Source organism: Pygocentrus nattereri, chromosome 24 (assembly GCF_015220715.1).
Source record: "Pygocentrus nattereri isolate fPygNat1 chromosome 24, fPygNat1.pri, whole genome shotgun sequence".
NCBI classification, from domain to species: domain Eukaryota; kingdom Metazoa; phylum Chordata; class Actinopteri; order Characiformes; family Serrasalmidae; genus Pygocentrus; species Pygocentrus nattereri.
The window spans coordinates 26,630,333-26,657,564 of record NC_051234.1 but is presented as its reverse complement, the minus strand read 5'-3'; the positions used below and the strand labels follow the sequence as shown (position 1 = coordinate 26,657,564).

At 38.3% G+C, this 27,232-nt stretch overlaps 1 protein-coding gene across 2 annotated transcripts in view; it reads right to left on the bottom strand.

Moving 5' to 3' along the window:
• The window catches only part of ctnnd2a (catenin (cadherin-associated protein), delta 2a), a 570,926-nt gene that overhangs the window by 55,142 nt on the left and 488,552 nt on the right, over window positions 1–27,232 (bottom strand). For both annotated transcript variants that reach the window (XM_017716448.2, XM_037534162.1), the window contains 2 exons: window positions 25,501–25,674; window positions 20,365–20,515 (listed from right to left, as the gene is read on the bottom strand). In XM_017716448.2, coding sequence (XP_017571937.2) covers window positions 20,365–20,515; window positions 25,501–25,674 — 325 coding nt within the window. The remainder of the gene's footprint in view (window positions 1–20,364; window positions 20,516–25,500; window positions 25,675–27,232) is intronic.

Here is a 27,232-nt window from a genome sequence, read left to right as displayed (position 1 = left end):
TCCAACTATGCTGATTTAGTAAACTATCAAAAAAGTTATGTAAAATTTTAAACAAAATAGTTTGGCATGATTTTATGTTAGGAACTTTAAACTTAAAAAACAAGTTGCAGAATAAGGCAACTTTACAAGCACTCAACTCACTGAAAAATTTTGTTTGTACTTCCACATTGACTTTTATTTTGACATGCTTTTATGAAAGAGGGGCCAGGTTATTGCATCATAAAGAAGACCCCAAGAGACTTTTGACATATTTTGCAAAAAAAAAAATTGAGTCATGGTTAGAACAGTTCGGTTTTCCATGTCAGGTGTTTTGACCTCTGGAGAGCCATGAACTTGTGCAATTATTACAATAATGTTTATTTACTTAGAAATAATGTAAATATGAACCCAACTCCAAGGACAAAGATTTCTATGGCTGTCTAAGCAGATGCCTGTTTAATTTGAAATTAGTCTGAAAAGTCAGGTGGCATAACTAAACAGATCAAAGGCCAGTACAGTTTTAATAACAAATAGGCAATTAAAAACTTTGATAATAATAAATATATAAGTTACGTTATAACAATATAAATAAATTGCACAGATAATTTTAAATTGAAAATGCCAGCTCTTCTAAAGTTTATGATAAACAGACCAACACTTATTAAATCAATACTTGTATTATTTTATCATAGTTTCTATTTTTGTTTTCTATTTCAATGTCTCTATTTTTTAAGAATTAAGAATTAAGAAATGTTTGTGGTGATTTTTAATCATCCTGACATTCATATAGCAAGCAAGCAAGCAAAGTTTATTTATATGGCGCTTTTTACAACAGGTGTTGTCACAAAGCAGCTTTACAGAACAATCAGTATTACAGAGAGAAGAGAAAAGAAAAGAAAATCCGGGTATACTGACCACTGAGACTTACTAGTCTCTGTTCTTCTGTCCACCTCATACTGAAGGACACAGCTAATGAAATTAATCTAAGATGGTTACATATTCACTCCTAATTCCAGAAGGGCTCTGGAGGAGAAACACAGACATCATTTCCAGCACATGGCAGAGTAAACCGAGAATTTTATAAAAACGGCCTCAATTTATCATCAGTGAGCTCCCAGTTAATTGGTGTCTGCTTATCTTGTTCCTGCAGGCAAAATGGTCTTTTTTGCCTAAGAGGACAATATGGAGACACTCATCCAACGAGACGTGATATTTCTCTCTGACTGAAGCTTGGTGTGGGAAATAAAACATGGTATTTAAGGAAATAAATGGCTAGAAAAACTGATCTGAGAAACATCCATACAATCATACAATGGTCTTTGTTTCTCCGCATTGTTAGCGCACTCTCCACAGAGACCCTGCCTAACTTACATAATCCATTATTTCAAGTGTTGCCACTTAGATCAAAGAAACATCTGACCATTAGGTTCTCTATGCAAAAGAATTTGAGGCTGTATTTTAACAACTGAGGAGGTAAAAGCAATTACCGCTCCAGTCAGACTTACGGATATGCATGGAAAATGAAAAACATCAAAATCACATTTTTTTAAGCAAGTAAATCATGAAAATATCTTCTTTTAGGTGTATGTTCAGCAGTGCGTCCTTGGGCTAAATAACACTGAATGATCTCAATGAAGAAAAGCGGAATTTCTTCAGCTACATACTACTGAGTGAACGGCAGGGACTTTCTATTGCCCATCAATATGTGGAATCTGTGGGGTTTGTACCCAACATGAACATTTTGTCACATTTACCAATATCCAATACAGATCAAGGAGCTAAAAAAATAAACTTTTGATATAATTTATGTATGGCAGTAAGGAATTTCTTAGTTTTAAATAACAAAAATAGTCAAATAAATATGATAAAGCGGGAACGGGAGCTGTCCCAAATTCTGATTAGTTTGGTGGTGGTGTTTTTTTTAACGTGCGAAAGTCAGCTGTAACCCTTTATTATTATTTTTTATGATTTTAGTACAAACTGTTCATTTTCAGGAGATATTTCTGAGGAGACCTGGTAGACCGAAAAAATGTCCCCATCAGATAAGTAGCACTTAAAGCTTCCATCTTTGAGAGAGGAGAAAATCAGTCTGCTTCAGATCTGAAAGTAGTATCTGTAGCATCATCAGGGACGGAACTCATGATCTCCTGATGAGAGGGCCAACTCTTAGACCGTTGCGCCACTCGGGAGCCCCCCTGTGTAACTCTCTGTTAAGGATATTTTTCCTGATGGTGAAAAACTAAATTACTTAATGCCTGTTTTGACAGGACATTATATTTGCGCTTCAGTTTTGTTTGGTAAGAAAAATCTCTTTTCTTTTTCAGTAACTTAGAAACCTGGAAAACACTGCATCACTATAGCAACATTTAATGAAGTATTCAACACAGTGCATCCTGTAAAGGCTCGGCCTGCTCTGCTCCGGCCTCATCTAAAAAGGTAAATATTGCGGAGAGAGATGACATGTGATCAATATCTGGATGGAAAAGCTACACTGAAAAGGGCAATGTGTCTTGATTGCTGATGATCTGCTCATTACGATCAAATCACAGTGATCAGATATTAACACCAAGTGTAAACATGGCCTCATGCAGCCTTCTATTGGCAGGGGTGAATTAAGTGATTCTGGAGCTCTGGGCAAAAGGCAGTAATGAGGCCCTCTAGATTAACAGTTTTAAGTTAGTTGAAAGTCTGTGTACACAACAAAAACGAGTATCCTGGCAAGAGAAATGAACATAGATTTTGTGAGTGAATTTTTCTCATTGAGAGATAATAATGAATAATTTTGCTTGTTTTAAGAAATATGCTTGAAACGGGCAAAATGATATACCAGTATAGTGAGATATTTTGTTACAGCGTAACACAGAAGAGCAGTGAGATGACGTAATGTAATCCCATTGCATTTTGAGAGAAATGATTATAACTTGCATGGATAACTTTTTGAGTAGCTACTCCAACACTGGAGCTGTCTACACTAATATTAGCACTAGCATTATTTCAGGTCTTCTGAACCTGTGCAGCACTCTATTCTGATGGAAAAGTAAGTTAGCTTTGGGTGTAAAGCTCTTTTTGCATCTGCTGTACTTGAATAACTTTCAATTTTCTCTCTCTCAGAAGATCTAGACCTCCTCTCCAAGACACAGATTATCAGTTAAGCGTCTTGTTATAACCAGTCCGTTTTAAGAAATAGCTGAAAATAATAACTGCAAATGCAAATATTACCTGTTTTAAAATGTATATATACTAAGCAAAAAGCTATTTAACATCTACTTGGGCAGTACATCTAATTTGTTTTATCATGGGTGTCCCTAAACGACTTCCTACATCTACCTAGTGCAAAGACCACGCCGTCTAGAGCTCAGAGCCTTTGCCAGACAGTCTAAGAAAAACTACAAGACAATTAAATAAGCTTTAAGTTTCAACATTCTGGGAAATTTGAGAAGTATGCTATGCCAAAACGCTTTCAGCTATTGCCCAATCATTAGTACTCTTATCTATCTTTAATGCCAGACGAGGTGAGCAGACTTCACTTTAGTCCTGCAGTTACTATTAGCAGATATATAGATGACATTCACATCTATACAGTGTGACAGGATGGTGCTTGAGCTGGAAAAAGGCACCAGAAGTGCTTTTAAAATGTCTCTAAAAGGCACACAGGACTCATATCTCAGTCATAGCTCATAATTATCAGTGATCACATGATTCTTCTGCACTAAAGCTGCTTCTCAGGGAGACAGGAAATGCTTCACATTTTAGAATTATCTGCCATTTCGGAAGATCACCTTTAAACATCCATACAAGTGTCAAATATAGAAACAATATTGGAGCTTGAGAAGGCAGGAGTGCTGTGGATGACCCATTTGCCCTCAACGTGATTGATGTGGAGGGTCTCTTTATGGGCCAAGCCTGATGGCTGCAGTGCATGATTATGCAGGCTGGGTGTTGGATGTGACTCTTTGGCCAACCTTGACTTTTTTGGAGTGCCTCATCTAGGGTCTCTCAGAGATATGATGGCTGTGCAGTAATCAGAGGTGAGTGCTAACCCTCCAGTGTATAAAAGCCCATCCTACCACAAAACAGACAATCAGAGAACGCATCCCGGGGTCATCATGGACAACAGTACAGAGAGCTCCCGAAATACACTCAAGCCCATCAGAGAGAGGGAGGAACAGACTCTGACATACCCGACAGACTAAAAGTATGGAAGCAGATATTTCTTATCCAACAGTTGTACCCATAGTTATGTTGAGAACTAGATTGATGATGATGATGATGATGACACAATATACACAATATATAAGTAAAGCCCTTTGGCCACCATATTGGCATGAAACTACATCAAACGGTTTTATTTTGAAAACCGGGTGAAACATTCCGTTTTCCTTCTCTTCCAGAAATATAATATACATTACATTTTCAATGACAAATTGTAGGTGACTGGGCCAGTAGGGGCAGAAAAAGGCACAGCAAATACTGCTTACTTGCTTTCCTCGGACAGTAAACCAAGACCAGGTGTCTAGTTGGGCCTATAATGTCTTCAAAATAGTTGTTTATACAGTATATTACATTGAATCCCAGCAAAATAGACTGCATTAATATTCTCAGCAAGACTTCAAAGAGAGTTAGCAAAATGTTCCGTGAAGGCCTCGGGGTTCGCAGCCAGGTATGAAATGTCACTCAGCGGTAAACGCCCTGGGGCAACTCTGATGCAGGCCTTCACTCTACAGTTGCATTTAAATGGATACCTTCTGAAAGCCAATGCTGGACTCAGAGCCGGTCAATACGGAGCTGTCTGCTTGCGCTTAGGTATAAAGCACAAACGGTATAAACACAACACTTGATTTGGTGACGGACCTTAAAACAAATCTATTTATAAAGGTTAGGTGGTGAGTTAAATTGAAATCGACTGCAGCTGGCCCCGTCTGAAAAGGGACGGTAAGGCAATGTGGATTTCACACCTGTAATATCTCTTTCCATTACCGCCTTTGATGTCCGTCACACAGGATCAAAAGAATAAGTTTGATAAGTCGGCGTAGAGAAAAACTCATCCTCTGAAGACCTCTGAAGCTTCAATTAAATTGGAGCCACCTGGTGGAGGCTCTGAAAGAGAGAGTGGCGACTGGCAGAGAGAGGAGAGATGGAAGAGGCTGATAATGAGTGAGGGAATATTGCTTTAATAAGGCTGGGTTTAGCCACGCTGGAGATAAAGTGGTATTTCCCTAAATGTCATTATTATGACACCTTGCTTTTGCTCTGACATACCTCTGGCTACGCTCTGATAAGACTGAGAAAAGGGGGGAAAAAAGAGGAGGGGCAGCAAAATAATGGCTGACTTGCTAAACGGATGGACACACACATACACACATATGCCTACATCTGTACACACTCGCAGGACTAATGATGCTGTCATACGATGCTATCTATCTTTTTCTGGGTTATTTCTCTTAGCACTGCACTAGCACTGTAATCTCTGACCACTAGGGCTCGATTACAAATTAATGTGTCTACTGACTGATTGAGTAATCAGAGATTTGTAAAAAGGCCAAACAATAAAAATGGGCTTGAAGTGAGCAACAGTAAACCAATTACAGTGGTTAACTAAAGGCTGTCAATTAATCAAAAAGTGCATTGTTATTGATGATTAAAAACCATCTATCAATCAAGTAATTAAGAGTTTTAATACAGATGCCAATACAAATGGATTTAACTGAATAACAATGAAATAATTTAACATATGCAGAAAATAGGAAATACTAGCATGTAAACCGCTGCCTAAATCACTGTAAATTAATCAAAAAGTGCATTATTGCATTATTGCATAATCATGTAATTGACTAAGTAATCAATTTATAAAATCATATATCAAAACATATAAATCATCTTATAATCTGCTGACTAATCACTGCTGATTAAATGAGAGTCAATTGTAATTTAAGATTGATCAATTAATCAAAAAATCTTTTTTGAAAGGCCAAACCATAAAAGGGATAACAAAACCATAACAAAACTATTTGAAACATGCAGACAATTTAAAATAGGCAATATCATCATGCAAATTCCTGACTAACCACTGTTATTCAATTAAGAGGAAGCATCTGAATCCATGTGAAAAAGCAAGTAATGTAGAATCTATTTTTAAAATCCGAATAATAATTATTTATCTAAATAATAATTAAACAATTTAAACTATGCAATATAGTCATGCCTACGGCTGACTAATCACTGTCGTTTAATCAAGCAAGAAGTAACAGATTTACTGATTCATTGTGACCGTCCGACAGTGAAGTACAAATATTCATATTTGTACTTCATATTTTTCACTAATCATTGAGAAGCTCAATTATAATCAATATTTTTCATTCGGGTTTAATCCAGTAACCAGGACAGTGCTACTGAAGGTTAAACTCACTTAAAATGTTCTTCATCTCTATCTCTCCAGGTCTAAATGGCTGCCAAATCTGAACTTTTGCTTACTGCAGCCAGTATTAGGCTTTCAATGACAGATCATAACACAAATTCCCCTATATCAGCTGAAACGCTGGCCACTGAAGACAAGCAGGCCAAATCCAGCAGCTAACATGACCACAAACTTCAAATACCTCCAAATCCTCCAAACTCTGCTGCCAAGACTTCAGACGTATGTGCCTCTGCATGGTCAATTTCTTCTCACCAGTACTCACCCTGTTTGAAAGCAGTACCTGAGAAAGTTTTGCTGAAAAGTTTGAGATGCTTTCACATTGCAAAATGAGCTCCAGTAGGCTGTGGGAGTTTTGATTTGCCAGAACTTGCTGAAGTTCCATCTCGTACTCCTTTTAGCTCGTTGAAAAGTCTGTGCTGATTCATATTCTCTGTGTTAAATCAAGCAAGCTGGGGGATTAAAAAATATTAAAGTGAGCAGAGAAACAAGCCAGACACTATTTAAGAACTCGCACGCCTAAGGACTTGTACGTATACTCCAAATAGCACTCAAATACATACTCATCCAAAGATATCCTATTTTTCTCAACTTCCCTGGCGTGGAACAAATATATTAGTTAATTTTAAAAAGGGCTGTCAACGTATTTCCTAATCCATGTTGCTGTCAGCAGCGGTGTCCTGTATGCATGTTCTACATCTGCAGCCTCTTTCCATTCACTTGGCCCTTATAAAAACAAATTTTAAGCATTTAACAGGCTATACCATTTCCAATATGATTTCATTACCCTTTCCTTTATTCTTCATGCCATTGCTGTTTGGATCCCTGGATGTTAATGTTGCTTGAATAATTCATAACCTATAATAAACACCTAGATACACCACATATTACAGCTGTAAAAAAACAACTGGGTCCTCCTGAGAGGTGCAACCATCTAAGTGTTGGCCTGATCATCAGGAGACTGCAGAACAGTTCAAGGCGATCTGTGTTCAAGAGTCCAGAGGAGCATAATTGGCCTTTCCTCTCCCAGTAACGAGTGATGCGAGCAAACATGGTCGTCTGTTAGCTGACACAACGGAACTGGTGGTTAGCATTCTCTTACAAGAATGTTGAGCTGTCCAGGGATGTTTCCTGTGGTGTGGAGGGAGCATGTGCTAACCTTCGACGTCCCACCTTGGGAGCATCTAGGCCACACGTGATCTTTTAATGAGAACATCTGGGAACGTCTATGAAAAATGATGGTGGCTACATGCAGGTGGGAATGTTGACTTATCAGGGTGGGAATAAAACCAGCCTAAACCAACAGTTAACAATGACTGTCACACATCTTTAGAGATATTCCCTGAGACATTCTGTAATATGTGCAGTCAAGTTGGCAGCCCCTATAGTGGGAAAGTAACTAACACACAAGTCACGTTGTCCTTCAGCAATTCGGACAGTCAATATGGCACCTTTCTCTCCTTTTTTTCGCCCTTTGCTCTCTTTCCCTCTCCACACTGGTGCTTTTCACTTTTCTGCTGCACTCTCTTCTCATCCCCATGGAGAATTAGATGCTGTGTTGCTTTATGTACTCTGGAACCCCAAATTAACAGAGCCCTCTAGCACTTCTCTCACTTCCCCTCTACACTCCCCTAAAAGCTGATGTCATCATCTGCAAACCCAGAGAGAGCGTGCAGCTGGGAGGTGAAATGCAGAAATGAAGAAGAGAGCATGTTAGAGAGAGTCAGAGAAAGAGCCAGAAAGACAGACGGATGTGAGTTTAATATGCTTAACACTTAAAAGCACCATATTTACCAACAACGTCTATTTTGTTTAACCCTTAAAAATCACAATTAATCGTAAAAGTTACACCTGAATTGGTTTTGTGAAGTCAGAAACCTTCATAGACCTTCCATGTGGCTATGGAAGCAGCAAGATGCCTAAGAGAAGCTGCATGAGTAGTGAGACAAAATAAGCAAAATGACTTTTATTACTGGTTTGCCTTCTACAGACTTGTGTAGATTTCTTTTCTTGCCACTTGGTTCCTACATCATGTTTCACTTGCCTGACTGTCACAAATGTCAAGTTTTAATGTGCATGAGGATGAATGTAAACTTGAGTTTGTAATGGGTTGTTATGTTGAAACTCGGCCAAAAAACTAAGCAAAGTAACATTTGAATTGGCTTTGTGAATTTAGAAACCATCTATGTGGTCCATGTGGCTATGGAAGTAGCAAGACGCTGCATGAGTAGTGAGACAAAATAACTACATGTAGTTACTTTAGCTGACAGTAAAATCTATAGTCTTCACTGGAAACACCTAAATCAACTTTTTACAAGGCGAGGAAAACTGAGGTGATAAAGTTTTACTGAAACAGTCGACAAATATTATCCATTCCCTGTGAAAAGCAGCTGATTCTCCTGTGAACTTATTTCTCACAGGAACTCTGCACAAAGAACCTTTGCCCAATGACCAAAAGGGGAGTCTGAACTGTAATAGCTGCACAGCTTAGATTAAGAAGACTCAAACATTAAAAAATTCTGAATGTTTTAATGGGTTTTTTAATAATGGTTGTAATGGAACAACTATAATGATGTGCAAAAGTCAGTCATATATATATATATATATATATATCAAAATACTCGAAATATAAATTATATATATATATATATATATATATATATATAATTTATATAATTTATATATATATATATATATATATATATATATATACATATATATATATATATATATGACTGAAAATATCCACAAATGGAAGCTGTAATAAAGTTAATGGGTGGACACACTAAACACTGGAAAAAAATATGTATATATATACATATAAAATACTCGAAATATAAATTATATATATATATATATATATATATATATATATAAAAGAATTTATATTTCGAATATATATATATATATATATATATATATATATATTTTTTTTTTTTTTTTTTTTTTTCCAGTGTTTAGTGTGTCCAGCCATTAACTTTATTACAGCTTCCAGTTGTGGATATTTTTCCACACCTCTAAAGCTCAGTCTTAGAAGTTAGTTTCATTTTCTGCTTCTGAAAATCCAAGTAATCCCAATTGCATAATTAGATTTATCAATGCATAAAACATTACTCCCCATCTCTGATGCCCAGTTTTGGTGTTCTATAGTTGATTTTTTTCAGTGAGGCTTCTTGACAGCTACACATCCTTTCAGACCCACAGCACTAAATTGTTTTCTCCCATTTGAAGCAAGAGTTGAGCTTGATTGTCTATTTGTTTCCTTCATATAAAACAAGTTTGCACTGTTCAAGTTTTAATTTTACAACATAACACTACAACACAACAAAGGCCCAAAGCAAACCATATAAACATATAGATAAATACCCATCAAATGCAATCTTATCAACATACACTGAACACAGATGAAGATCGCTGCTCTATACAAACATGCTGATGATAAATGAATACAGCCTTCACTGTAGTACTTGGCAGTCATGTGAAGTAGCACTGTCAACAGAATTACTTACATGAGGATTCACTTCAGTCTAGTCCAGTACTTTGTTATTGTAATGTTATTTTATCTCATTCATATGGTTTCTTTTTAAATACATGGTGGTTAAAAAAGCATTGGGTTTATCTCACAAAGCCGAAAATTAAAGTTTAGTGTGATGTAACCCAGGGTTTTCAACAGTGGATCACTTTTTACTGAGCTACCATGGCAACTCAATTCATAAACGACTCATGGCTGGTCTCCTGACCAATCAGGGACAGCCTTTTGAGAGCCTTTGTTATGTTTCAGCTTTCAATCATGTGAAGAATATCACTATCGGCAACAAATATCAAGAAGTAGAGTTAGCTGAATGAAAAATTATTGCTCCAATAAGCAAAATAATTTTTATTATTGGTTTATTTTCTACATACACTATATTGCCAAAAGTACTTGGTCGTCTGCCTTCACATGCATATGAACTTGAATGACATCCAATTGTCAATCCATAGGGTTTAATATAATGTCGGCCCACCCTTTGCAGCTATAACAGCTTCAACTCTTCCGGGAACGCTTTCCACAAGGGTTAGGAGTGTGTTTATGGGAATTTTTGACCGTTCTTCCAGAAGCGCATTTGTGAGGTCAGACACTGATGTTGGATGAGAAGGCCTGGCTCACAGTCTCCGCTCTAATTCATCCCAAAGGTGGTCTATCAGGTTGCGGTCAGGCCAGTCAAGTTCTTCCACACCAAACTCGCTCATCCATGTCTTTATGGACCTGCTTTGTGCACTGGAGCGCAGTCATGTTGGAACAGGAAGGGGCCGTCCCCAAACTGTTACCACAAATTTGGGAGCATGAAATTGTCCAAAATCTCTTGGTCTGCTGAAGCATTAAGAGTTCCTTTCGCTAGAACTAAGGTGCCAAGCCCCTTTGTATACACTTGGCACAACGCAGTCAGACAAGTACCGTTCTCCTGGCAACCACCAAACCCAGACTCGTCCATCCGATGATGCGTGATTGGTCACTCGAGAGAACACGTGTCCACTGCTCTAGAGTCCAGTGGCCACTTTGCATTGCACTTGGTGATGTAAGGCTTGGATGCAGCTGCTCGGTTTTATACAACTGTGGCCATGGAAGTAATTGGAACACCTGAATTCAATTATTTGGATAGGTGAGTGAATACTTTTGGCCATACAGTGTACTTGTGTATATTTCTTTTTCTTGCCACTCGACGACTCATGTTTCATAATAACAGGTCTTGAATGAAATCTGACAATTGAAATGCAATAAAAAAAACACTAAACAAAAGACAACATTGTTAAAAACTAATTTGTATCTAATGGCATCCAAGGCCAGTTGTGAACATTCGGGGGCCTTAAGTGTAACACTTGGAGGTTCCTCCTACCCACCACCATTGTCATTTGTATTCAGTAATAGAAAAAATACAAATTTTAACTCATTTTTATCAGAAAAAAAAATAAAACCTCTGAATTCACTGTGCTTTTTCTACAATCTTAAATATAAAATTTAAAGGGCAATTCCACTGACTTTTTCTGGTTTTCCAAAAGTCAATCATTGAAATATAATCAAAGTCATTCAGAGTGGAATAATGGGAAATGGGTCACAGGCTACTTTCTTGACAGTGATGATGGGAACCAGGGGTCACAATGTCTTTGAAACAGTAAAATAGCAGTAAATCCAGGGCCAAAACCTTACAACCTAATAATGGCATGAACCCATCCCTTGCCGGCTCTTGCTGCTGTCGTCGGGGTCTGAACTCTGACCGCAGACGAAACCCCACAAAAAAAGTGAGGAGAAGATGAAATCTGTGAGTGAGTGTGGGATGGGGCACAAGACCCCAACCCACCTCCTGGGTACCGCCTCTGGTTCTGCAGCAAGCCTACTTTAATTTGCCTCAGGTTCGATCCAGGGTGTGAGCCATAGAGCAGGCTCAGGTGCTCACATTGCCCTTAATGAGAGCCAGCATATGTGGGCACCTTTTAAAAACAAAAGTGAACAGAGAGGGAGCGCAGAAGCAGCAGGTTTCGTAGAAAAAGGACTAAAGAGTTTAGTTTTGAAGCTACTCGAAACTAGTCAGCTTTGGTTGTGGTTTTGTTTTGGTGGTTTGGAGTAAAAATAAAGTGAAATCGCAGCTGCAAACATTTCTCCTGCATCCAGTGTCCTTCCTGAGCCCAGGGTAGCAGAGAGTGTGCTAGACTTGACTTTAAACTATTACAAAACAGCGTCTCAGACATCAGGAAGTGCATGTATTCATAACCCTTTCATGTAACAACTTTCTGTGAGTGAGCTTTTGGAGTCAATAAACTCTTCAGACTTCTAGCTCCTATCACCCCCACTGTGAACACTTCTGACTCTGTATGTTTCTCTAGAACAGAGCATTTTACTCCAAACTACCCTGAATGACTTTGTTTACATGTTTACAGTTGAATTATGCAGATGTGTAACTGCTAAGCAGCTGCTAAAATGGGTTACAGCCAGAACTGGCTCTGATGGTATCCCTAAACATCACCAGACACTGTACAGACCAGAGTTATCCAACCAGAGAAGAGCCACCAATTGTTTAAGGCAATTTTTTTAAACATGAGGGTCAGCATTGCCCCATGGCAACTAAGAGACAGCTCACTCTGGGCAAAATAAGCAAAACTGAAAAAGTTTGACCAATCATATATATATATATATATATTTTTTTTTTTTTATATAAAAGTTAGTAGACAGGTCATCTGCCTGTGAGGCATGGCTTACTGCCAATTATAGAAAAAGAAGCTCAACATTATTATAGTTAGAAGAAGAGCCAAATTTTTTTTTTGCCCTAAGGAGGGGGCAAAGCCAGACAATAAAAACTGTTAACATGGAGGGTCAAACTCATCTGCATATAAAAGTATGGTCAAATTCACTGACCTTTAGATCTATTAAGAACACTCTTTAAAATAAAAGTTGCTGTATAGCTGGACAAACATTTCTAAGAAAAACCTTCAATTGGTATAAAACCATTTTACATTATGTGGATATTCTGTAATCTGTCAACAGGTTTCTGTTTACAAAAAAAAAACGTGTCTTTAACCCATTTATGTCTGTTTTTTTTTTTAGTTTCCTGTTCTGCAGAGTTCTTTTGGAGCTGCACTGAAAATGGTTAGTTTAGTTATAGCATCTAATCTTCTTACTGTATTTTGTTTTTACTGTTTTTTAAAAGCAGAATCCGATTCATAAATGTTTTAAAGAGACATACAGCTGAAGGTTCCAAGGTTCCGTAGAAACAAAAGTGGCTCTTTTATAACAAAGAACCTTTTCTGGCACTTTCTATACTGTGTAAAAGTCAGAGAACACCATTTATTTCATTTTTCAGTCAATATGGCCATTAAGTTAAGTTTATTAAGTGATACTCTTTTGATCCCACAACCGGGGAAATTCCACCTCCGCATTTAACCCATCCGTGAAGCGAAACACCACATACACACTAGTGAACACAGACACTAGGGGGCAGTGAGCACACTTGCCCGGAGCGGTGGGCAGCCCTATCCACGGCGCCCGGGGAGCAGTTGGGGGTTAGGTGTCTTGCTCAAGGACACCTCAGTCATGGACTGTCGGCCCTGGGGATCGAACCGGCAACCTTCTGGTCACAGGGCCAGATCCCTAACCTCCAGCCCACGACTGCCGCAAATTATGTACATACTTTCCAGAAGATATTTCTGTGGATATTAAACTTATGGTAGCCCACCTGCACAAGGAAGGGGAAAGTCAAAGGAAAACAAATGAAAAAGACACTTATACGCTAGTGGAGCTCAAAAAGCTCATTAAAAGAAAGAAAATGGTCATAACAACCATGCAAGACCTGGTAGACCAACAAAACTGTCCACATCAGATGAACAGCACTTAAAGCTTTCTCCTTTGAGAGAGAGGAGAAAATCAAGCTCCACTTTTAATTCAGATCTGAAAAAATCTGGTTGTAGCAGAAAATGCAACCAACTTCTAAAACTGAACTTTGGAGAAGTGAAAAAATAACCCTGCAGATTTCTCTGAAATGCTGAAAGGAGGTCTCCTGACTAGAATTTAAACTGTAATACAGATCAAGAATGGACACACTTTTGGTTGACGATTCTGAATGTATCTTAAATGGCGCTGAAAAGCGAATCTGGCTGGCTGGTCTCACAGCTGCAAAAAAAAAATGTTAGCCTTGCGTTGAACAACCTCCACATTCTCTGTGCTGGCGGCAATGGATCCTCACCTTGGTGGATATTATTAATATGGAACTTTCAAGGATCCATGGAGCTAACAGGAGGACCTTAACTCTGAATTACTGTTACTATTACTACTGCATTACTGTTTTGCATTATTAGATATGTCATAGAGACTATTCATTTATTTATTTTTTCATTATTATTTATTTATTTATTTTGATCAGCAGTGGGTTTATGGGTACCATGGGGAGATGGGGTGGGGGGGGCCTCATTGGGTGCTTCATTTTGTTGCTATGTATCTTACCGCTTGTTGTATTTTGTATTACACTGGAGCACTATCCTAAAAAATAAAAGAACATCTGATCACACACAAAAAAAGAATGGACACACTAAACACTGAAAAATCTGGTATTTGATTTAGACTATATATTAGTCTCTGACTTTTGAACAGCATGTTCATATGGTATCTGGTTGTACTATATACTTTTTCCAAACCAAGAAGCAACAGAGAGCCTCCATCTTTCTTAGTAGTGTAAATCTAGTTCTTACGTAAACCCCTTTGCTGCATTGTAAAGTAAAGACTTCAAGGCCTTCCGCCTAGCTCAGGTAGATCAGAACACACTCCCTCTTGGTGCTAACTCATTCAAACAAATCCTGCTAGCAATGTTCCTGCAGAGAAATATCCAGCCGCGTTGATGTACAGACACGTAAACCGATGGAGAAGGGCCAAATGAAGTAGTTTACAGCTGAATTCATAGCAGCTCAGTGAATGGAACAAATAAAGTCAGAGATGATCAAAACAGCATTTCTTCTTTAGCTTAAACTTTCTTTACAATGTCACACCAGGCCTTTGAAAGCACAGCACATCCATTTCAAGGCAGGATCTATAGGTCTTATAGACTGCACTTCTGCACATGAGCTGAATGCATAAAGCATGACACATTCACTCTTCAAAGGCTTTTTCATCAAAGGATCTGTACTGAACACAGTACTTACATACTATATGCTTACATACACACACAATTTCATTTCCATTTTTGAACACGAAAGCTAACAGACAGACAGAACAAAGGCACTTTGCTGTGGTTTTATAACATCAACATCATATAACTTCATATAATCCAAATACTGATATAACTTAATAAGTATAAGTGCCACACTTCAAAAACAATATACTGGCAAGTTAAGCACAGTCAAAGTCTTGCTTTTGTAAGAATTTTATCAAAAAAATTTAATTTATTTTTATATATTTTTTATAGCTTAGAAATTGTTTTATGTCATTAAATCGTTTAACTGGCAGATAATTTAGTTTGTAATACTCACATAAAATGTTCAAATCTTGTGATATAGTTCAGTTATCACACGCTGCATTCAACTAATGCTTAAAACTTGTAACTTCTGACCTTGGGGCTGGGGGGCTGGCAGAGAACTTTGGCAGGAGAGGGGGGTTGTATTATTGCCTTTGTGCTGAACATTAGATTCTTCTCTCAGGATAAACTGAAAACTCACTCACTCCAGTTAAAAACGGGAGAATATTAAAGCTTGAGCGCTTTTCAAGCTTTAGATACTTCTGTGAGCAGCAGGCATGAACATGGAAAAAATACATTTTAGCACCCATAAGCTAACAAACATGTTTTTGTTGGTAAAAAGTTAGCCTTTTTGGCTGTTCGAGGACATGAGATGGGTAACACTAGCCTATCATGTCAAATGAAAATACATGTTTGTGTGTAAAAACCAATATATCACCATAATTGTACCCATCTGTATGGCAAATTCAAAATTGGTTTTACTTCTTATGGGACTCACCAAACCTGTCTGCTACTGACTAAAGCAATTTTTAACTACCTAAATAAAATATTTTAGTAATTTAAGAAACCGGACTAGTAATACTAGTGAAAATATATTGTGAAAGTATTATTATATTATTACACAATATATATGTTTGTGTATATATATACACACACACACACACACACACACACACACACACGCACACACACACATACACATAGTGTTCTGAGGCGAGGTGACTATATACAACAATCATTGTTCTATCCAAAGGCCACTGCTGACAGTAGTAGATTAGGTTATATTTCATGTGGCTTGTAGCTTCCGAATACTAAATACTGAAAAGAATACCAACAAATTCTTGAGTATTCAAATGATTTGGACCAGCCCTATAAAACGCAGAGCTCTAACCTCCAACTTCTGCATTTTTATATTCCTCTTCTAATGAAAAATATTAGACATATTGACATAAATATGTTGCTTTCATATGCTAAGATATTATTTTTGCGTGGCGTGGGGAGTAAAACAACCTAACTATGTACAAATTGATAAGGAGGGATTACAATATGTTCAGAAACTTTGTTTGGAAAAGAAAATAGAGATGACTATCCACAACCAACTGCAGCAGCATAATATGATATCTGAATTTGGGTTACAATAATTTTCACAGCAAGATTTTTGTCAAGGAATGAAACAATTTCACTGTTTACCCAAAACCAAGGAGAGACTGCAGCACTGCACAGGGAGAATGGGCAACTCTCAGCACGGTCCATGGCAGCTTTAGACAATGTGCAAATTTAGTTGGACTCCAGGTGGTAATTATTAGCCAACTGATTCAGGAGCTAAAAAGCTCCAACCATGAGCGCTTGCAGCCATCACCCAGAGGGCCTTGAAACCAACAGCCCGAAACCAGAGAGCCGTCGCCATGGAGACGGCGAGGCCCACCAGGAAACCAAGTTTATTATGGAGAGATCAATAGTCTGTTAGTGATGTCACTGGTAGAATTTCAAGCAGAGAGAATCTCAGGGAGGTGAAAACAAGGAAGCCAAGAAGAAAAGAGATACAGTCCGAGATCACTGCAGTGAAGTGAACGTGTATAAAATGACTGAGTCTGCTGGCACTACAGATACATATTACTGTACACGTCCATTTTCATGGGCCTTACAGTCAGCCAACCAAACTGATTTATAGAGATTATTCATGATTCCCAAAGCAATAGTGTGGCATATATACAGAACTTGTATGTTCTTATAATCTTTAATATATTTAATACATCTGTCTCTGAGTGTCTGTTATGCAGATAATCTTAATCCCGTGTCTTGATTCTATAATTTCTGTTGTGTGACAGATGGCACAAGGTTAGTGACATAACACTGTAAGAGGCCATATACATTTTCATATTTTCTATCTTTATAACATTTGTGTGGGTTTCGGTATCAAAAAAGGTTTATTTCATTTTACATGAACTCTATCATTTACATTTAAACTGTTTTTGATACTGCTATAGGTGAATAAGCTCTGTTCTGATGAAAAAGCAGCAGTGCTGAAACACTCCTTATAACTTCAGTGCGAATGGGCGGGGCTAAACGTCTGCAGGCCGAACATGTGGATATACTGTACCTAAATGTGCTGGGTTTTGTGACATCATAAAAACAGTGTGTTTAAAGCTGGCTGTTTTGCAGCCCAGAATGAGTATAGAGAGTCAACAGTATCTTTTGAAACTTCAAACATCTGAAGTGCACTTCACCACTATATGCAGTCATATGCAAAATTGAAACACTCATGGTCAAATTAAGTTTTCTCAATTTCCTAAGTGAAAATAACCACATCCTTTACAGAGAATGTTCTTTTTAATGTTCAATTTAACATATTGGAATTTTATATTTTGTGTTTCATGGAAAAATGAAATATTTAAGTATGCGTAGATAAGTTCACTTATTTTCACATGACTGTATGGTTCAGTGGGCTACACCAATTATTCAAGGTTGTGTTTCAATTTCACAGTGTCTATCCCACTTCTGATATAAAATCTATGCCCTGAACTAGAACCTTCAGCACTTTAGTCATATAATGATGGGTGATCTTCAAACAACTGGAAAAGCTCCTCTTTTCTCTTTCATTTTTACAAATTTGTTACAAGCTGGATGCATGTTGATTGGTTAGGCAAATAAGTTATATAAGTAACTTTCCAAAACTGGGCATTATAACTATGTTCAACTCCAACTGCCGGTGTCCAGTGTTCTAAAACTACAGTTCACATTGATGAAACTGTCTTTTAAAACATTTTAAAAGCATTTCATGTTGTGGGATGAGTATAAACTGGGCTTTAGGAAATCTGAGGCAGGCTTTCAAGCTCTTCTCTATAGCCATGGTTTCTGTCTATTCTTTTATTGCCATGTGTCTTTCTGATGGTGCAGTCATTAACACTGTCCTCAGTGAGCCAAAGAGAAAGCCTGAGGGGTCTTTCGGATCTGAACTTAACAGCTTTGAAGTCATTTTAGTTTAGTCTAGTTTCAACAGTGCTTGAAAATCTTCTTTGGATTACATCGATAAGCTCCTCTAGATTATGTATGTTAATTTAACTCTGGTCCAAAGCTAATCATATATATATACAGTTATGTCCAAAAGTTTGAACACCCCAGTCAAATTACAAACTCAATTCCAAAAAAGTTGGGACAGTATATGAAAATAAAATAAAAATAGCAAGCAGTGATTTGTAAATCCACTGACCAAAGTACAAAAACAAGGTGTTTAATGTTTTATCTTATAAGCTTTGTAAATATATTCTCATTCTGAAATTAATGCCTGTAACATGTTGCAAAAAAAGCTAAGAAGGGCAATTTAAGAATGGAAATGTTGTTAAATGTTTAGAAAACCTCTTAAAAGAGGTGATATAATCATGACTGTGCATAAAAGAAGCATCCAGGAAAGGCCTAGTCCTTTAAGAGCAAGGACGGGTCAAGACTTGCCATTTTGTCAAAAATGCATCAGTAAATTGACCCGTTTAAAAGCAACAATCTTTAAGGGCCTTTTGCATTTTGGGTATTTTACTTTCTACAGTGCATATTCTTAAAAGATGCAGGAAATGATGAAAGATGTACAAACCACAATCAAATTCCTGTGACCTCTTACATGGCACTACATTAAAACAAGGATATGACTGCATGGGCTCAGGAGAGAAACCACTGACAGTAAACATTGTTTATTGCTGTGTTGAAAAATAAAAGTTGACTAAACTATACAGAGCGGAAGGCATATCAACAGCGTACATATTTGGGGTGTATAAGTGTATATTTAAAATTTAGTAAAGTAAAAAGTGTATATTTATATTTAAAATAATCTTTTTAAAAAAGGTAATCTGAAGGTAAAACATCAAACACTGTGTATTTGTACTGTTTTCAGGTTGATGTAGGTCAAACAGAATTTACTAATCACTGCTTTCTGTTTTTCTTGGCATTTCACACACTGTTCGACCTTTTATGGAATTGAGTTTGTGCATATTTATTAGATTTTCTATATCAAAAATACACATTCTCTGACAGTAAATCTTCATTTTTCTACACATTTTAATGCACAATTTCAATTCATTAGCTGAGTTTAACACATTGGAAAAATATAAAACATAAAATAGAAAATCTCCCATAACTTTTGGACAAAGACTTGTTTTTAGAAAATCAAGAAAACGCTTCATTTGTCCAGGGAACCCAAACACTTGCATATGATTGTATTTAATACGTACAGAAATAGAGATAGAAATATAGGCATAAAAACCTGATTGTCTGGACACAGAGCTCAACAGCAGCCCTTAACTTGGTTAACTAGAGGAGGCAATTATATTTTCACACCTGATGATGGCTGCATGGTTTAATTAGCCCACGAAGAAATTACGTTGTCTTTTTTTGTTTTTCATTCTCTTTACCTCTACATCTTCCCAATAACAAAAAAATTCAAATATGAGAAGTGTAATGTGAGACATGCAAATGTGAGAAACTCAAAACTGGTCAGTTGGTCAATTAAGGATTCTCTTGTAGCAACTGGTGCTAGGTTGGACAAGTATTACAGAAAATGATCAACATTCTATTCTACTTAATGAGAAATTGATGTGCCAACCCAGTTTCTGTCAAAATATGTAAATTATTCACACCGGACTGCTGTGATGCTTGCTGCTACACAACATTGAATTTCCAGTTTAAAATGCTACACTACTGACCTGGACTGTGCTGTCCTAGATAATAAAAACCACAGTAACACAGGATTTGCCAGCAGGCTAACCTGAAATTAATAACACACTCTAAATATAGTTTTTTTGTCATGAGCTACAATTTCCAACAGACACTCTGAAACAAAGTATTTGTGGCTGGAGCATGGAGAGGAAATTTGTTGTGTAGATCTGATGCACGTAATGGCCTCTTTGCTTTAAACATAAGACATTGTGTAACACTGAATCAATCAAAAGAAAAAAGAAAGATGAGCCACAGAGTAAATCAATGAAATGAATCAGGAGAACTGGAGGTACTTACCAATTAACTCTTTATTTCTCACATCTAAGGCCATGTTTCGTAATGCTGTAGCCACTGCACACACCACCCGGTCGTTGTCTATCCTCAAGAGCTCGACAAGAATGGGGAGACCCTTCTCTTTCCTCACCGCTGCACGGATATAGACTGACCACTGAGGGGTAAACACACAGAGACAACACACTTTTTACACAATGCCAAGACATGGAGTCATATGTACCTTCCATATATGTAAGGTGAACATGTCTAAGCTGGGTATTCTCTGCGGTGTACCACAAGGCTCTGCACTTGGCCGATTGCTATTTTCTTTTCATATGCTGTTGCTTTCTCAGATTTGTAAAAAGCATGGAACCAGTTTCACAGTTATGCTGTTGATATACATATTCATAGCGCTTGATGGTATCATTACTGTAGATAAGCTTGTAAACTGGTAATATGCACCATATATATTACATATATCCATGTACAACAACAATAGTAGTTGTGATAAAAATACAACAATACGCTACATTTATTTTATATTTATATTTATTCAGGTGCCTATATATAATACAAAAATAAAGGGAAAAAATATTCAACCTGAAACTTTAAAACACTGCAAAGGGCAGCTGGCATGTAACACAAAGAAAACAATAAAAAAAAAAAATATTAAGATTAATGTTACAGTTTTTATCTGTGAAATCAGGACGTTCTTTTCTTGAAAATGTACAAAAACAGACAGAAGCAGAACATATGAAATATTCACCATAAATGCATTATATGCAGTGCTCGTGAACGTATGAGCACGTGGCCTAAGCATATCAATGTCATTTTTAAGTGTTCCATTTTAAACAGAGCACAAAGGCTGCATGATTGTGTTCAGGAACAGAAGGGCAGTGCAGTGAGAGGAGCTTCAGTGAACCTGCACTGATCTGACACTCATCAGAAAGCGTGCGTATGTGTCAGCTCTGATCAGATACCCCATCATAAAACACATGACAAGAGAGCTGACCAAACACACGCACAGAGAGAGAGAGATGGGGACTCTTGGTGGTGCTACTGTTCTGTTTTATGATAACATAAATGTCAACTTATACACCAGACAAATGAATTGTGTACAAGAAAAGAAAAACAAAAAAAACTGTTTGAATAAGCCTGTGAATAATGTGAATAAACATATGTATATATATATATATATATATATATATATATATATATCCATTCTCTAAGCCGCTTCTCCGTCAGGGTCGCGGGGGATGCTGGAGCCTATCCCAGCAGTCTTCAGGCGGAAGGCAGAGAGGACCGTGGTCGCCCGGCCGGGGAATCAAACCCAGGCCCTCCTTGCTGTGAGGCGACAGCGCTACCCACCACGCCACCGTGCCACTTTGTGTGGCTTGTTATTGTTCAATAAAATCCAATTTTATTGTTCAGGCTTTTCAAATAACTCTGATTACTAAAATAATGAACAATGACAGGCTGCTAAGTGCACTTAAAAGCAAAGGCTTAGACTCCATCTGCAAATACAATATGTGTTTGTGAAAACACAATATGGTAAGTAATGCTTGTCTTGATCAAGATAGACTCAACCAATGTGAATGGTGGGCTTACTCAAAAGCTGGTTGGGTGGGTCTGAATGGCTGCTTTACTGATGAGCAAACACTGGAGCCAATTACAGCAGCTGGACATCACAGGCAGAGTTTAATTGGCTGAGTGCACTGAGTTACACACTCACCTACATCACCAATAGTGTGGATGTGGAGAAGGGATTGCCGTAAGGCCTTTTTCATCTATCCTCAACTATCAGGCCTATGCAAAAGCGTGAGCAAAGGCAGTTATGGGACTTTTAAAGCCCGTTCCATTCCACAGCTTCTATCTCCAGGCTTTACAGTATTGATTTAGCTGCTTTTTGGATGGATTAGTACTTCGACAACAGAGGGCAAGCCATTTTCTAGTACTGGGCAATGGTAATAAATTCAATATCTCTTCAAGTATAAACCATGAGAATATTATGGCATCATAATGTAAGATGATATTTACATTTGCGTTAAAAAAATGCCGTTACTCTTATAGTAAAATATTGGCAACCATGACATACAGTACTGTGAAAAGGCAGCGACCTTCATTTCTTTTATTTTCAGTTAAAATCACCATTAAGTCTAAGCTGTTTTTTGTTTTAAAGAAAAAAAATTGAGGAGTTTAGAAAAAAAACGACAAAGAAAAACAGAAGTTTCCAAAACGAGAGCACAAACAATTATGAAAAGATACTAAGAAGATGGACTCCCAAGAACTGATCAGATAAAGAGATAAACAGTATTTGAGCAGTACTTCAAACAGTAATAGTACTTGCATTATTACATCAGATAAACAGCACTAAAAGATCTCATCTTTGAGAGATGAACTCTTGCGTCAGATTAAAAAAAAAAGTTTCTGTCCATTCTTTCAAAAATCCATTACTGAGAAAAGGAAAAGTCCAAAAAAAGGACGTCCTCAACATCACTGAACGTGTTTGGGATTACTCAGGTCACAAGAAGCAGAAGGTATAAATTTGGTAAATTATAAATCTGAATAATTAAAAGCAATTTCGCAAAATAAAACAGTTACATTTTCCAAGTATTAACACTGCACCAAACTACAGCTACATTTGACATCTTTAGTAATAGAGAGACAGAGACAGAGAGAGTGCGGTCAATCATTTAGATTCTACTGGTACATCTAAGAAAAGCGAGCGATTCCTGGCCAGGAAAAATGTGATTTCACACTTCCTCCTCCAAGCCCGTGCCTAACAGACAGCAAACACACTCTATTTCTCCCTTGATAGCAGAAAACACGGGCCACACTTGCTTTGAGTGCGTAGAGCAAACACAAATGCCGAAAACAGCCTTCAAAGAGTTATTTTAAGCCCTTCTACCTGCCTGTGATCAGTCTGCTTAAATCTGCAGACACGTATGAAGGATTAGCTTGGATTTGGGCCTGTAGATAAGGCTTAAAGGACAGGTGACAATGGAATCAGGCTACACATACGCTCCCTAATAGCACTGATGTGACAGATAAGAGCAGGCTGGCCGACAATAATGTGCCTGGCAGATACTCTTTCATGCTTTTAATTCCCTCTTGTTATAACCAGGCACAAGGAGTTTATTTGGGAGAAGAAAATGCCAGTTGAAGACACAGATTAACACACAAACCAGCACAGGCTTGGCCAATATGAACACACTCATACACACACCAAGACACACGCAGTGGCTTGATCTTACATATTAGAGGTACCAGTCAAAAGTTTAGGTACGCCCAACTGAATGTATGGTTTTCACAGCAAAAGACCTTTTTGATTGTAATGTTTGTGTGAAAAATGCTTGAAACCTGTTTCTAATGCTGTGGTATGTGACACACAGCGACATGAAGCCATGCAAATACTAGCATGATGACAGCAATATCGGTGAAAGTGGATGATTATCAGGGGAGAGCTTTAGCAGTGCAGTTTGCGTATTTAAGGTGGATAAAGGCAGGTGAACGCTCTGGACTATTTTATTATTTGTTGTAAAATCCTGGGTTTGTCTGGAATTTAACAAGACCACACAGCACAGCATCCACAGTAAATGTGCTATTTAATGGACAAAAAACCAACCTGACATGGTTGGGTAGCATGTAGTTTGGATAGCATACATGTTAGCTAGTGCAATGGCTTATTTAGCTGAAGCTGTCAGCTCATCTAGCCTAGGTTTTAATAATCTACAGAGAACGCAAATATTTTTTCTGCCTCAATGCACAGAGGAGGATGATTATAAAGGGTTAAAAATTCCCGTGAGGATCATGGTCGGAGATTTGCAGAAAATGAAGGCAATTTGGAGTCTGCTTCCACTGTCTCCAAATGAAAGGTGTGCCAGAGGAAAGCTTTTTCCTTCATCTAAAAACAAATGAATGCACCTGGAGTTCTAAAGATGTTACTGGAACTTTGACTGGAAACAGTTTCTATGCTTGGATAAGACAAAAGAGTTCTTGACCATATCTGTCTCTTCATCTGCACTATGTTTCCAAAAGGATTCACTCACCCATCCAAATCATGCCAGCGTGATACCATGATCGGACGCCACCTGTGCAACAAGTCCAGTCGTGAAATTTTCTTCAGTACTAAATATTCCAATCAACTGTCAGTGGTATTGTAACAAAGTAGAAGCGACTGGGAATGACAGCCACGAAGTAGTCAGCCACGTAAAATGACAGAGTGGGGTCAGCGGATGCTGAGGCACATAGTGCCCAGAGGTCGCCAACTTTCTGCAGAGCCAAACGCTACAGACCTCCAAACTTCATGTGGCCTTCAGATTAGATCACAAACAGTGTAGAGAGCTTCATGGAATGGGTTTCCATGGCCAAGCAGCTGCATCCAAGCGCAATGCAAAGCGTTGAATGCAGTGGTGCAAAGAGAGACTCTAGAGCAGCGGAGACGTGTTTTCTAGAGTGATGAATAACACTTCTCTATCTAGCAGTCTGAAGGATGAGTCTGGGTTTGGAGGTTATGGTGTGGGGTTGTTTTTCAGGAATTTGGCTCGGCCCCTTAGTTCCAGTGAAAGGAACCCTTAATGCCTCAGCAGACCAAGAGATTTTGAACAATTTCATGCTCCAAACTTTGTGGGAACAGTTTGGGGACGGCCCCTTCCTGCTCCAACATGACTGCACACCAGTGCACAAAGTAAGATCCATAAAGACATGGAAGAGCAAGTTTGGTGTGGAAGAAACCTTTGGGACGAATTAGAGCGGAGACTGTGAGCCAGGCCTTCTCGTCCAACATCGGTGTCTGACCTCACAAATGCGCTTCTGGAAGAAAAAATTCCCTTAAATTCCCTTAAACACACTCCTAAACCTTGTGGAAAGCCTTCCCAGAAGAGTTGAAGCTGTTTTACTTGCCAAGAATGGGCTGACATTATATTAAATCCTATGGATTAAGAATGGGATGCCGCTCAAGTTCACATGCGTGTGAAGGCAGACAAGCGAATGCTTTTGGCAATACAGTGTGTATATTTATATCATATATGTGACTATTACTTGTTACCATTTGTATTCAGTAATGCCTACTCATTTTTGGACCAATTCCACCAAGACAAACGTCTCCGACATGAAACTGTACTCGGCCTATGAAGTGATTACGCTTTGCATCTTCATTACCTTCCAGCTCCCAGCAGCCAGGTTCTGCAACGCCCCGGCTGCTCCCTCCAGCGTGTCCGGGTTGGAGCATTCTGACAGCAGGGTGAGGTAGGGCTTCACTATGGAGGGGTGCCATAACATCTGGATTCCTTTGGGGGGCTCAGACGTGTCTGGGAGAGGGCCTACACCATCCCACTGCAGGAAAAAAAGGAGGGGGGGTTAGAGAGAGGGGGAAAGAGCAGTCAAGTCAAAAAGGCAGAACACGAGAAAAAGTGCTTGAGAAATATAACTAAAGTCAAAGAGTATTAAAGAGAGAAAAGAGACATAAGGCACAGCTTTCAGTATGAAAATACAACCACTGTTAACGTTGAAAATAGTATGCAGACAGGTTGCAGTACAACAGACTAATACTGAGTTTTCTTTTAATGGCTGTCTGTCATTCATCATGTATCAACTCAGAAAGGATGAAGAGAGAGAGAGAGAGAGAGATATGAAGAGGCGCCAGAGCACACCAGGGAGTCTGCTGGCTCCATGCTGACTTTCTAACAGGAATGACACAAAACAGGAATTGCTAACATTGCTAATAAATCCACATCTGTCTTCGCTAGAACCTTCTATAACCCTCCAAAAACACTACAGCAATACCCAGCAGCTGTACTCGCATATACATGATACTCAAGCTAATAGTCCAAATGATCCTGAATCAGACAGAAACTGTGAGAAATAACTGCAAATTTTGACTGAAGCCTAGACAGACAAGAGAATCGGTTTGAAATAAATAAATATATAAAAAGAGCTGGGCTCACAGGCTGACCTACTTTCTGCCAGAGCACCTCATGAAACACCTAAGCATCATGGAAAAAAACTCTCCCTCCATTATTAATGAGCGTGCTTTCACCACCACCCCACATTCCCTGCTCCGAGGACCATCTCTGTCGTTCAGTTGACTGCTGGAGGGAGTCGTAACGCCCAAGAGGGGCGCTCTTTCTGTACTCGAGGTGTGATAGAGAGAAAAAGCGAGAGAGCTGAGCAATGTCAGCCCCTTTGCTAAGTTATATACCACTGGAATGCAAGCAGTTTAACATTTTGCATTCATTCAGCTGCTGTTGGTGCTCAATCAATCAGACACCTGTGCTGAACAGCTGATGTGTGGTGTTAGGAAATCCATTTTTCATTACATTTGATGGAAAACACACAGCTTCAGGCCCAGCAGCCACACAAAGAGTTATTTTTACAAGGCGCATCTCCTGTATCTTGTTCTTATTTGATTATGATATAGAATGTTATTTTCCCCCAGTTCACCGCGGTTCATTTAGGATTCATCCTCAGGGTAAAATGCAGCGCTAGCAAATGCTCAGCTAGTTTGAAATACTTTGAAATACACTGAGTGGTCTGGAGAAAAAGCAGAAGGACGTGTTGGTCTGCAGTTCTCTTGTACAGCAACTACTAAAAAAGTGCTTAGGTTTGAAAATCGCTTTCTGTGGACATGGGGTCCCAAAGTTTGCTGTTCTATAACAGCCCAATTACATAACGACACTTTAGTACATGTGTAAACACTATTATGTGCTTTATATACATTGTGAAGGCAAAGGCTCACCAAGGTATTCTAAATAGCCACAGTCTGGATGCCCTAAGGAAAGTGTGGCATGTGTTACTGAAAGCCAGGAAAGAAGATTTGGCAGCAGTAGCCTCATGTAAAGCAAGCTATCAAAGCTAACTGAGAGTAGACTGTTGAGAAGAGGTTTGTTTAGCC